Source organism: Dysidea avara, chromosome 6, assembly GCF_963678975.1.
Source record: "Dysidea avara chromosome 6, odDysAvar1.4, whole genome shotgun sequence".
In the NCBI taxonomy this organism is placed as follows: Eukaryota; Metazoa; Porifera; class Demospongiae; order Dictyoceratida; family Dysideidae; genus Dysidea; species Dysidea avara.
The window spans coordinates 31233987-31246776 of record NC_089277.1 but is presented as its reverse complement, the minus strand read 5'-3'; the positions used below and the strand labels follow the sequence as shown (position 1 = coordinate 31246776).

General features: G+C 37.5%; 1 protein-coding gene across 1 annotated transcript; it reads left to right on the top strand.

Annotated features, from left to right (window-relative positions):
• The first annotated feature begins 2973 nt into the window (after positions 1–2973).
• LOC136259402 (uncharacterized) lies at positions 2974–4233 on the top strand. The gene has a single exon (XM_066052892.1). The coding sequence runs from the start codon at positions 2974–2976 to the stop codon at positions 4231–4233; it is 1260 nt and encodes a 419-aa protein (XP_065908964.1).
• The last annotated feature ends 8557 nt before the right edge of the window (positions 4234–12790 follow it).

Here is a 12790-nt window from a genome sequence, read left to right as displayed (position 1 = left end):
TAGCACGTGTTGCTGTCAGACCTTCAGTGCTGGTCACTGTAAAGTAGCTACTACTAATAATAACTAATAATAATAGTAGCGAGCAGTGGCGTAGCCAGGAAAAAAGTTTTACCGAGGTAAAGTTTATACATTGAAATAATTGAGAGGGTCAGCTTCTGACTCAATTCAGTGATTCATGCACACTTTCAAGCATGGGTGATACAGCATTTGCAGGTTGATTCTCTGGTTGGATGGAAGAAATTGTTTCAGAAGACTCTGAGCATTTTCTACATGTCATAAGTAATGTTCCAGCTTACAGTATGCCATGCTTCAATTACAGTATTAGACTAGTGTAATTACTAGGGACCCGCCGATTATGCTCATAATTTTACCTATTATGCTATGCTGCACTGCTCAAAAATTCACCGATTATGCTTAAATTAATGCTCAATATTTACCTATTATGCTCGATTATGCTCAATGTTCATACCTTAGTTCATATGTTTTGCTATTAGTTTAACACTGTATAGAAAGAAAAAAAATGAGTGGCTGAAACACAAATAATAAATTCTTGCTGCATGTAAGAGAAAAGATCGATATATTCTAACAGAACAGCCAGTTTGATGATTGTTCTATTAGAGTTACTGACTACTCTATTAGAGTATATCGATCTTATTTTGCAATTGTTATTTTTCAAGCAAGAATTTGTACTATCGTACAAATATTTAACCTATTATGCTGACATTATGCTCAATGCTTTTAGGTACTTATTATGCTCAAAATTATGCAAGCATAATCGGCGGGTCCCTAGTAATTACACTCAACACAAAAACTGAATTACTCCAGCAATATTTTGAGTGATCAGGTCACCATGCATGAACTGCAAGTCATAGTCATGCACACAAATTTTTTCAGTATTGATCTGATATATGTGATGTTTAAGTCAGAGATTATCTCTTTGATGCGATGCTCAATTGCATGTGCTAAGCATGTCAAGCTAGGGATGCTCCCTTAAGGAAAATTTTGAAAATATATGCTTTGAAATGGCATGTGGAGGCTATTTTTGTATAGTAACTGCTAATGCATGATATGCATGATCAATTGATTAACATAAATGTAAATGATTTAGACCAAGCAGTGTAATAGGATCAGTGGTTATAATCTGTACTGAATGTTCTATTAGAGTATATATTACGATGACTGCTCTATTAGAGTATCTCGATCTTTTTACAAATTCAAGTAGCTGAAAAGTGAATGCCGGACTGTGTCACCATGGGTTCTGGCCCTGCTTAGTACTACAGCTATAGATACTATTGTGTGTGGTACAGTAATGCTGTCTAGTAACGTTTGAGTAGAAAATTCGGGGTGCCATAACTCAGACCTGCTCAGCCTGTTCACTGAGTTGAGCATTTTTTTTACCGAGGCAGCTGCCTCGGTTGCCTCAATGGTAGCTACGCCACTGGCGAGTGTTCTCATGTGTGGCGAGTTCCTCGCGCGGCTAGTGCATATCCACGCGATATTCCACCGTACATTGCAAAAGAATTATCCCGTGAGAAGATGCGAGCATTACTCGCATGTGTATACTCGCGACGTTACCTTTGAGCTGTACTGTAACACTTCCATGAAAGACGTGAAATTGCCAAACTCGACCAAGACCCATTTTAGTGAAGTTTCTTCGCAGGATTGATGTCAGTACTATTTTATCAAACAGAAACCTAGTTAAAAAACCTGTCATCATCAAAGCTGATATGTCTAAGGATGAGAGAAAGATCGAATCCATGCTTTTACAGGAACGCTGGAGACTTATACAACAAGGCACAAATCGCAAATATATTACTATCCGAAAAAATGAAACCTTTGTGGGCAAACTACTTCATGGAAAAGTCATCGACCAAAACTTTGTAAGATATGGACCACAGGTCAACACTACTGAAAATAGTTCAGCATCATCCATTTCTGTTGAAACTGAAATGGATCAAAATGGAACAACCTCATGACTAGCAAATCCAAATCATTATCCTGCACCTACTAACCTTAACCACAACTGTAATGCAACAAATCAAGAACATTCAAATCGTAATGAAATATCTCTAGTGATTGCAAACTTTTGTAGTGTTTACAATAAGCAGGCAGAACTGGAAGCCTTCCTATCAACACATAATATTGACATCAGTGGCGTAGCCAAACCCGGGCAAGCCAGGGCATTGCCCGGGCATCAGACTTCTTTGCCCCACCATCAGCTCCTAGAGAAATTATAAAGACGTGGGCTGGATAGCTCGAGATTTTGCTAAAGTTACTTAACTAGTCACTGCACAAGAATAAGTATAGCACAACTTATACAACACTCACCGTGCCATTTTCGCCGATGGTTTCCTTCTTTTTAGCTAAACAGAGATGGGGTTATCCAAGGGATTTTCAACTTGATTGTGCACGGCAATAAATAGAAGCAAGATCACGTGATTACAAAAAAACCGCGCAGCATTGTGGCAAGGAGTGAAGGACAAAGAATTGGTTTCACAATAGTGGGCTGGACGATTTACATTTGGATTAAGTGATCACGGAAGTTATTGGTGTGGTCAAAACTCGGGAGGCAAAGCAGTCTAGAGGTATTTGTGAAATTAGCACCCATCTATCCGTGTGGATACTGCTCAGTTCAAACGGTATGGAGTATTTGTTCAGTCAGCAATTCTTTTCTTTTTGTTTCCACTTTTCTAGGCTAACAACTAGTGGCAGAGCATAGTCATCACGTGATAGAGCGCCTCGTGCTTTAATTCAAGAATCTTTGTAGTCTGGTATTAAGACACATGTAGCTAGATGTATGTAATGTTAGAAGGCCAATAGCTAGCTAGGCGTTCGCTTCTATTAGTCATCTTGCATGCAGTAGTGTAGGATGATACATAATGCATTTTTAAAATGTTATATTGATGTCCATATAAAGATGGGCATGTGTACTTGTGTTACATAGGAAATGGCTTGCCCACCCATTGCCCAGGCATGGCGAAAAGTCTGGCTACGCCACTGATTGACATACTGCTTGGATCAGAATCTCATCTTGAAAACACCATACTAAATAGTGAAATATTTCCAAATTCTTACAATATATACAGAAAGGATAGAAATAGGCATGGTGGTGGTGTATTTATCTTGATCAGAGACACTTTTTCAACTTCAGAAATAACTTTAGAGTCGCCTTTGGAAATTGTTTGGATCAAAGTGCATATTAAAAACTACGATGACCTTATAATTGGATCGTTTTACTGTCCACCAAACTCTCCACCAACAGTATTTGATGATTTAGTGCAAAATTTTAGTGAAATCAAGGAGAAACATCCTCACACCAAGATTATTATTGGAGGTGATTTCAATTGTCCTGGAATAGACTGGGAACATGGTTTCTTATCAGCAGAGTCATACACATCTAGATTACTCCGAGAAAAACTTCTAACATTTTTACAAGACTTTCATCTCAACCAGATTGTCAACTTTCCAACCCGTGGCATAAACACCCTAGACCTGTGTTTTACATCTCACCCTAATATCATCTCCACTTGTAACTCCATACCTGGCTTTAGCGACCACGATGCCATATTGGTCAGTCTATCTGTCTCATTTTATCAACAAAAGCAAGAGCCACACAGAGTACCTCTTTACAAAAAAGCAAATTGGGACATAATACGAAGTAGACTATCTGATCTGTCACATGAATATTTTAATTTAAACAGCACCTCAGTCAGAACTGTCGATGAAAACTGGTCCCTTTTTCAAGAAAACTTCCAGAGCATTATAGATGATCATGTCCCTTTTAAAACAGTACGTAAAAATACTCGTCTCCCCTGGATGACAGCCGAACTCACACGCCTTATAAGAAAAAAGAAACGAGTATATAAGAGGGCTAAACTTCACAAGCGAGACTCAGATTGGTCAGAATACAAAGATTTACAATGTAAAGTACGTCAAATGTTAAAACATAAGCACAGGGCTTATATTACTAACATTATTTCATCCTCAAACGATAACAAATTGTTCTGGAGATATATTAAAGCTAAACAACAAGATACTACAGGAATTACTACCTTAAAAGGTCCTGATGGTGAAGCTATAACAGAGTCAATAGATAAAGCAAATATCTTAAATGAACATTTTAAATCTACATTTACCACAGAACAATTTGATAACTTCCTTCTAAGTCCAATTCTCCGTATCCATCTATGCCACATTTTGAGATTACCACACAAGGAGTTTACAATATACTAAATGAAGGTAATTCAAACAAATCTCCAGGTCCTGACAAGTTACACCCTTATGCCCTAAGAGCCACAGCAACAGAGATATCACCTATGCTTACCCACATCTTCCGACAGTCTCTCAGCTCCAGTAGATTACCAACTCAATGGAAGCATGCATATGTCACACCAGTTTATAAAAAAGGAGACAAATCAGATCCCAAAAACTACCGTCCAATATCACTAACTTCAGTAATCTGCAAAACCATGGAGCACATCATTGTCAGCCAATTAATGAAACATCTAGAGTCAACCAACATCTTAACAGAAGATCAATTCAGCTTCAGAGAACATCACTCCTGTGAATCACAACTGCTTGTGACTGTCAATGATATAGCCAAAGCAATAAACAATAAACTACAGGTAGATTTGGCAGTACTAGACTTCTCCGAGGCCTTTGACAAGGTTGCACATGCTCGACTTCTAAACAAACTGGAGTATTATGGAGTGAGAGGAAGTTTGCTGGAATGGTTTGAATCATTTCTACACAACAGAATACAGCAAGTAGTAATAGAAGGCCGTTATTCCATATCTTGTGACATAGCATCTGGTGTCCCCCCAAGGCTCAGTTCTTGGACCTGCCCTTTTCCTAATATATATCAACGACATAACTACAAACATACATAGTGAGTTGCGATTGTTTGCAGATGACATTTTAATTTATAGGTCTATACACTCACCAAGTGATCAGAAGATTCTGCAGGATGACTTAACTACTCTTATAAAATGGGCAAATGAATGGCAGATGGACTTTAATGTATCTAAATGCAACATCTTACAAGTTACTACACACCATACCACCAAAACATTTACATATCAAATGAATGGAGTGCCCTTGAAATCAGTAGAAAAGATTAAATATCTTGGAGTTTACTTGAACAATAAACTTTCATGGCACGATCACATTGACTACATATGCAACAAAGCAAATCGATTACTTGGTTTCCTAAAGCGAAATTTACATTCCTGTCATAAACACTTCAAAGAATATGCCTACAAACAATTTTTGCTACCATCTATCGAATACTGTTGTGCCATCTGGGACCCACACCACCAAAATGACATTTCTAAACTTGAAATGATTCAACATCGAGCTGCTCGTTTCGTCTTAAATAAGCCTTGGAACAGACACCACCGTGACAGTATCACAGACATGTTAAATGAACTAAATTGGCCATCTTTACAAGAACGCAGAAAGCAAGCACGCCTCATCCTATTGTACAAGATAGTTAATCATTTATTATTGGTCCCAAATCGCTGTCTGCCATCATTAAATCAAACTGCTACCAGAGCCCATCATGATCAGAAATTTAATCATATACAATCTTCAGTAAACACGTATCTCTATTCATTCCTACCCAGAACTATTCCCCATTGGAACGATCTATGTATCCCAAATCTATCTACCATTGATCTTGAAACATTTAAACAATCAACTACTCCTACTTTATAACTGTAACTTAGCACTTATTGTATTTATTGTAACTTAGCACTCACTGTAATTTAGTACTCATTGTAATTCTAGCACTTATTGTAACTTACCACTTACTGTAATTTAACACTAGTTGTAACTTAGCACCTATTGTAACTTAGCACTTATTGTAACTTAGTACTAATCATTATTGTAACTTAAATTATAGGCACTTATGTTATTGTAACTTAAACTAGGCACTTATGTGTACGTACCTTGTACATTAGCGTAAAAACCCTGTTGGGTGTTTGCTAATCAATAAATAAATAAATAAATAAATGTTCTTGTATACATCAAGACACACGGTAGTGTGTCGTGCGGCCCAAGAAGCCGGCGCGTAACACCCGTGAGTATATTGACAGGAAGAAAGAAAACGCAATTTTCGCACCTCCGTAGCTCTGTGATTCCTTGATGAAACAAGACGATTTTTGCTGTGGACACTCGCTCCAACTGCAGCACACCACATTCCAAATTTGAGCGAAATCGCTTCCCGCGTTCCCGAGATATGCGACTTCAAAAATTGGCTCAGTTTCTTCGTTTTTTTTTCCTTCTTCTTATTTTTCTTTTTCTTGTCGCACACTTACAAAATCTCCTATAAAACTCGAACGCCATATCCGATTGCCTTGAAATTTGGCACACAGAAGGGGGATATAAAGACGCATCTCGGTACCAACTTTGGCTGGAATACGATAAACAGGCAAAGAGTTATGAGCGATTATTCACGAAAAATAACACCAATATGTTGTCACGCCTACAGGGTAAACCGCGTATGGGAAGAAGCTGAAAATCGGTGGGTGAATAGGTTAACTATTGAACCTCAAACATTTTGTGGTTTGAAAGAAATCGAGCTAAAAAACAGGAAGATACAACAAAAAAACCAACAGTGTGTAACAATTACGCAATCGAGATTAGCTAATAAAAAAAAACCACTGCTTGCCACGCCTACCAGATAAACCGCTTGGGGTAATGCTTTGAAAATCGTTGTACAGATGGAGTAATCATCTTAGAAATGCTCATCAATGGTGTAGAAGAATCAGACTTAAAGCCACGGAGTTATAACATGAAATCCAACTTGGTGCAGCAAGTGCGAGATCGAGATACTCTAATAGAGCAGTCATCCTAATAGAGCAGTCACCCTGAAGAGAATTCAAGAGATCACCTAGAAATAAGAAACCTATATAGAGATCAACTACACACAAGTCACCCTGTAGAGAGATCAGCTAGAAGAAGTTACCTTGTAGGGAGTTCATGCAACTATGGAAAGAGATAGTTCAGCTAGAAAAAATCACCTTGTAGAGTTCAGCTACAAAGAAACCACCATGTAGAGAGTTCAGCTACAAACAAATCTCCCTGTAGAGAGATTAGCTAGAAGAAGTTACCTTGTAGAGAGTTCAGCTACAAAGAACCATCATGTAGAGAGATCAGCTGCAAAGAAATCACCTGTAGAGAGTTCAGCTACAAACAAATCTCCCTGTAGAGAGATTAGCTAGAAGGAGTTACCTTGTAGAGAGTTCAGCTACAAAGAAACCATCATGTAGAGAGTTCAGCTACAAACAAATCTCCCTGTAGAGAGATCAGCTAGAAGAAGTTACCTTGTAGAGAGTTCAGCTTCAAATAAATCACCCTGTAGAAAGATCAGCTAGAAGAGGTCACCTTGTAGAGAGTTCAGTTACAAAGAAACCACCATGTAGAGAGCTCAGCTACAAACTAGTGACCTTGTAGAGACATCAACTAGAAGAAGTTACCTTGTAGAGAGTTCAGCTACAAAGAAACCATTCTTTAAAGAGCTCAGCTGCAAACAAATCACCTGTACAGAATTCAGCTACAAATAAATCACCCTGTAGAAAGATGAGCTAGAGAAAGTTACCTTGTAAAGAGTTCGGTTACAAAGAAACCACCATGTAGAAAATTCAGCTACAAACTAGTGACCCTGTAAAGACATCAGCTAGAAGAAGTTACCTTGAGAGAGTTCAGCTACAAAGAAACCATTATTTAAAGAGCTCAGCTGCAAACAAATCATCTATACAGAATTCAGCTACAAACAAATCACCATGTAGAGAGATCAGCTAGAAGAAGTTACCTTGTAGAGAGTTCAGCTACAAACAAATCACCCTGTAGAAAGATCAGCTAGAAGAAGTCACCTTGTAGAAAGTTCAGTTACAAAGAAACCACCATGTAGAGAGTTCAGCTACAAATTAGTCACCTTGTAGAGACTTCAGCTAGAAAAATTACCTTGTAGAGAGTTCAGCTACAAAGAAACCATTCTGTTTAGAGCTCAGCTGCAAACAAATCACCTGTACAGAATTCAGCTACAAACAAATCACAGTCAGCTAGAAGAAATTACCTTGTACGTAGTTCAGCTACAAAGAAACCACCATGTAGAGAGTTCAGCTGTAAAGAAATCACCCTGTAGAAAATTCAGCCACAAACAAATTGCCCTGTAGAAAGATCAGTTAGAAGAAGTTACCTTTTAGAGAGTTCAGCTACAAAGAAACCATTCTGTAAAGAGCTCAGCTGCAAACAAATCACCTGTACAGAATTCAGCTACAAACAAATCACCCTGTAGAGAGATCAGCTAGAAGAAATTACTTTGTAGAGAGTTCAGCTACAAAGAAACCACCATGTAGAGAGTTCAGATGCAAAGAAATCACCCTGTATAAAATTCTGCCACAAACAAATTGCCCTGTAGAAAGATCAGTTAGAAGAAGTTACCTTGTAGATAGTTCAGCTACAAACAGATCTCCCTGTAGAGAGATCAGCTAGAAGAAGTTACCTTGTAGAGAGTTCAGCTACAAAGAAACCACCCTGTAGAGAGATCAGCTAGAAGAAGTTACCTTGTAGATCGTTCAGCTGCAAACAAATCACCCTGTAGAGAGATCAGCTAGAAGAAGTTACCTTGTAGAGAGTTCAGCTACAAAGAAACCACCATGTAGAGAGTTCAGCTGCAAAGAAATTACCCTGTATAAAATTCTGCCACAAACAAATTGCCCTGTAGAAAGATCAGTTAGAAGAAGTTACCTTGTAGGGAGTTCAGCTACAAAGAAACCATTTTGTAAATAGCTCAGCTGCAAACAAATCACCTATACAGAATTCAGCTACGAACAAATCACCCTGTAGAGAGATCAGCTAGAAGAAGTTACCTTGTAGATAATTCAGCTACAAAGAAACCACCCTGTAGAGAGATCAGCTAGAAGAAATTACCTTGTAGAGAGTTCAGCTACAAAGAAACCACCATGTAGAGAGTTCAGCTGCAAAGAAATCACCCTGTAGAAAATTCTGCCAGAAACAAATTGCCCTGTAGAAAGATCAGTTAGAAGAAGTTACCTCTAAGAGAGTTCAGCTGCAAAGAAACCATTCTGTAAAGAGCTCAGCTGCAAACAAATCACCTGTACAGAATTCAGCTACAAACAAATCACCCTGTAGAGAGATCAGCTAGAAGAAATTACCTTGAAGATAGTTCAGCTACAAACAAATCACCCTGTAGAAAGATCAGTTAGAAGAAGTTACTTTGTAGAGAGTTCAGCTACAAAGAAACCATTTTGTAAAGAGCTCAGCTGCAAACAAATCACCTGTGCAGAATTCAGCTACGAACAAATCACCCTGTAGAGAGATCAGCTAGAAGAAATTACCTTGTAGAGAGTTCAGCTACAAAGAAACCACCATGTAGAGAGTTCAGCTGCAAAGAAATCACCACTGCCCAAATTTCAAGGCAATAGCTCTTTCCAATCTGAAGTTATCAATTGTCAAAGTTGGCAAATTGGATGTGTGTGGAAGGCCCCTTTTTGCAAATCCGGTCACATATGTATTATATATATAATTTGTACATTTACTGATAAAATATTTAAAGTACATCTACTTCATCTTTTCTTCTTCCTGTAGTAAAGAAAAAAAGATAGGTTAAAAAAGTTCCAAAGCAGGCCATAGGCCGGCTTTGGGGTATACAAATACAAAAAGAAATGAAATCTAATCCAAAACAGCCAAGCTGTAAAAAAAGTGTGCGGCCCTCAGAAAGGCTATGGTGAAAAAAGATGTGAAATCCAAGGTGGCGGCCAAGAAATGGCTGTGATGGTAGGTTAATGGTAAAAATTTTAATAATGACAATTCAGGTAAATTTTGTGAAGTAGCACAAAAATTCACCTGAATTGTCATTATTAAATTTTTTACCATTAACCTACCATCACAGCCATTTCTTGGCCGCCACCTTGGATTTCACATCTTTTTTCACCATAGCCTTTCTGAGGGCCGCACACTTTTTTTACAGCTTGGCTGTTTTGGATTAGATACATTATACTGTAGTAAAAATGTGAAACTTGTAATAAACTAATTAATGAGGTGTCCAATTATTGATACTAAGAATAATTAACCATGCAGATAGTGTAAAAGTTAATTACATTTTATTAGATGTTTGCAATTAATACTATTAAGCATAATAAGAACTCACAAAATATGCTTTTTAACCCCTCTCTTAGAATATCTGTTTCTTCACTTATTATTCCAAAGAACATTCCCTAAAATTTCCTAGAGTGCTTTGAGGTGGCATAGCCAAAGATGGGTAAGAGTGCCCAATCCTTGCCCAACCATCATCAACTTTTGCTTAACCATCATGACTATAGCTCAGCGCTATTTTGCTAGACTAGATTTGGGCAGCACACAAACAACTCTGACAGGTTAGCACATGTAACACATTGTTGAGCAACGACAAAACATAGAGATTATGTGATATGTTTAGGGGAAGTCTCTTGAAAAGTCCCTTTCACAACTCCAGTAGACACACATTAACACAGTTGAGGTTTTTTAAAAATGAATTATTATGCCACAATTCAACACAAGTACAGATCTGAGTCAGTCAGATTGTAGGAGTAAGATACTACATTCCATGACATGTTAGTTGTCAAGCATATTTTAGTCTATGATGGAAAACTCCGCTGTCTAGTGGAAAAGAAGCAAATACTCGTCTAGAATGATGATACACTCGATATATTCCATGGAGGTTGACTGGAACAGGGAATGAAGAGAAGGTCAAGTCACTGTGAAGTGTCACATGTACCACACACTGTTTATGCAGTTTATGCAAAGTATACATTTGTTATAATTCGGTGATACCAAACTGAATCGTTTACTAAACTGCCTGCTGCATAAGGCGAATGCTACTTATGTCACGTTCATACATTAGCGCCCCCTGACCTTCATTAAAGGCACATTGTTTATTTAAGTAGGCTTTGTATATTGTAGCCAGTTGTAATTCAGATATGACAAATTGCTTATATGCTTGGTTCTTGACCCAGGATAATGTCATGTGATGTTCAACTACAATGATCATTGCCAATGGATACTGTAGCTACCTGTGAAGAAAACCACAGCTATAAGTTATAGAATAACATGTAGTAAAAGGTGCATCAATTAATTTGCATACCATGCAAGTAGCATTATAGCACAGTTAGCTGCAGAATTTGCATGCATACACTTTCATAAATGTATTCCTCACATGAGTGTGAGCACGTTTCTCTCTTTGTGCTGGCTATGCTCAACCATCAGAAATCAGCTGGCTACGTCCCTGGTGCTTTACATTATTCATAGAGAAAATTACTAGCATGCATGGATAATATAGCTTGAAAGATCACATAACAGTCACTTCACATTTAGGTGACTGCTTTATTAGGGTAGACGAATGCTATATTAGAGTCTCTCAATATTTCATTCTGATTTATGCTAGCAGCAAAAGTATAATAACAAGTATGCCAAAAAAAGGAATTTTCAACTAGAGCAGGGACCATAGCACATCGATAAAAGTACTGAAACAAGTTGTAAGTAGTCCATGATATTAGATCACAGTAAAACAATGAAAGTGTTATATGCCTACTGTACTCAAGATACCATAACGGAAATACACAGTAGTGATATAACACTTTTTATTATTATACTGTGATATAATATCATGGACTACTCCAACTTGTTTCAGTACTTTTTATCAATGTACTGTACTATGGTCCCTACTCTAGTTGAAAATTCCAAATTTTTGGTGCACTTGTTTGTAGACTTTTTTGTAAATAATTATTATGACTGGTGAACACACGCATGCCGCATCTGGAATGGTGCCGCATGCTCCAGCTATGTTAATTATTATCTGAAAAGTGAAGTATCCACTACACTTTGTTGTTGGCTATGTTCAACCTGTTTCACAGTAGTACGAATCAAGAACAGTTTGAAAAGCATCTCTTCTAACAAAATAGCCACCATGAAATATATGAACAACTTTAGTTACTAAGGGAAGGCATTACAACTACCACCAAATTGACACTTTTCGCTGTCAGCAAAGATGAATGGGACACAAAGGAGGACACTGGTAAGTCCATGAAGAATGCATGTACGTACTGCAGTATGTCAAAAGGCACCTCTCGGACTGAAGCGACATCGAACATTGAAAAAATCAAGCCCGTACCCTTACCTGTTATTAAGTTACGCTTGTCTGAAGGTATCAGTCAGTTACTCAGTCAGTCAGTCACTAGAAAATTCTGTTAAATAAATATATTTTTAAAAATCCGTAGCAACTTGTTTCGGGTTGACCTGCGGCTGTTTTTTGGTGATGTCATTTCGTGGGCAGTACTAACGTACTATATGATATGAATCATTTCTGAAAATTGATCTATTATTTTAGAATTACTCCTGATTAATTAATCTATTCCCAATATTATTTCATCATATTCTATAGGTCCCTGCATATAAACTTCCAGCTGGACAAATATTTAAAACAATTTTCATCACACATTAGTGACCATCATGTTACAAGTGAAACTTCAAACTGCCAACTGTTATGCTTCAAAATTCAAGCCTGGCCATATTATGTATACCAAAGTTCACAATTACAGCTTGTCATTCTAAGACAACACTTAAGAAAATAAATCCACTACTATTATGCATTCTTTGTATATATTTGCTCACAGCAGCACATTTACTGCCAAAAGTGTGGTAGAACTAAACAGCCAAACAATGTTGGACAGTATAGTTATTATTGTATATATTCAGTGAAAATACATTATAAGAAGTTCTTCTGAAACAT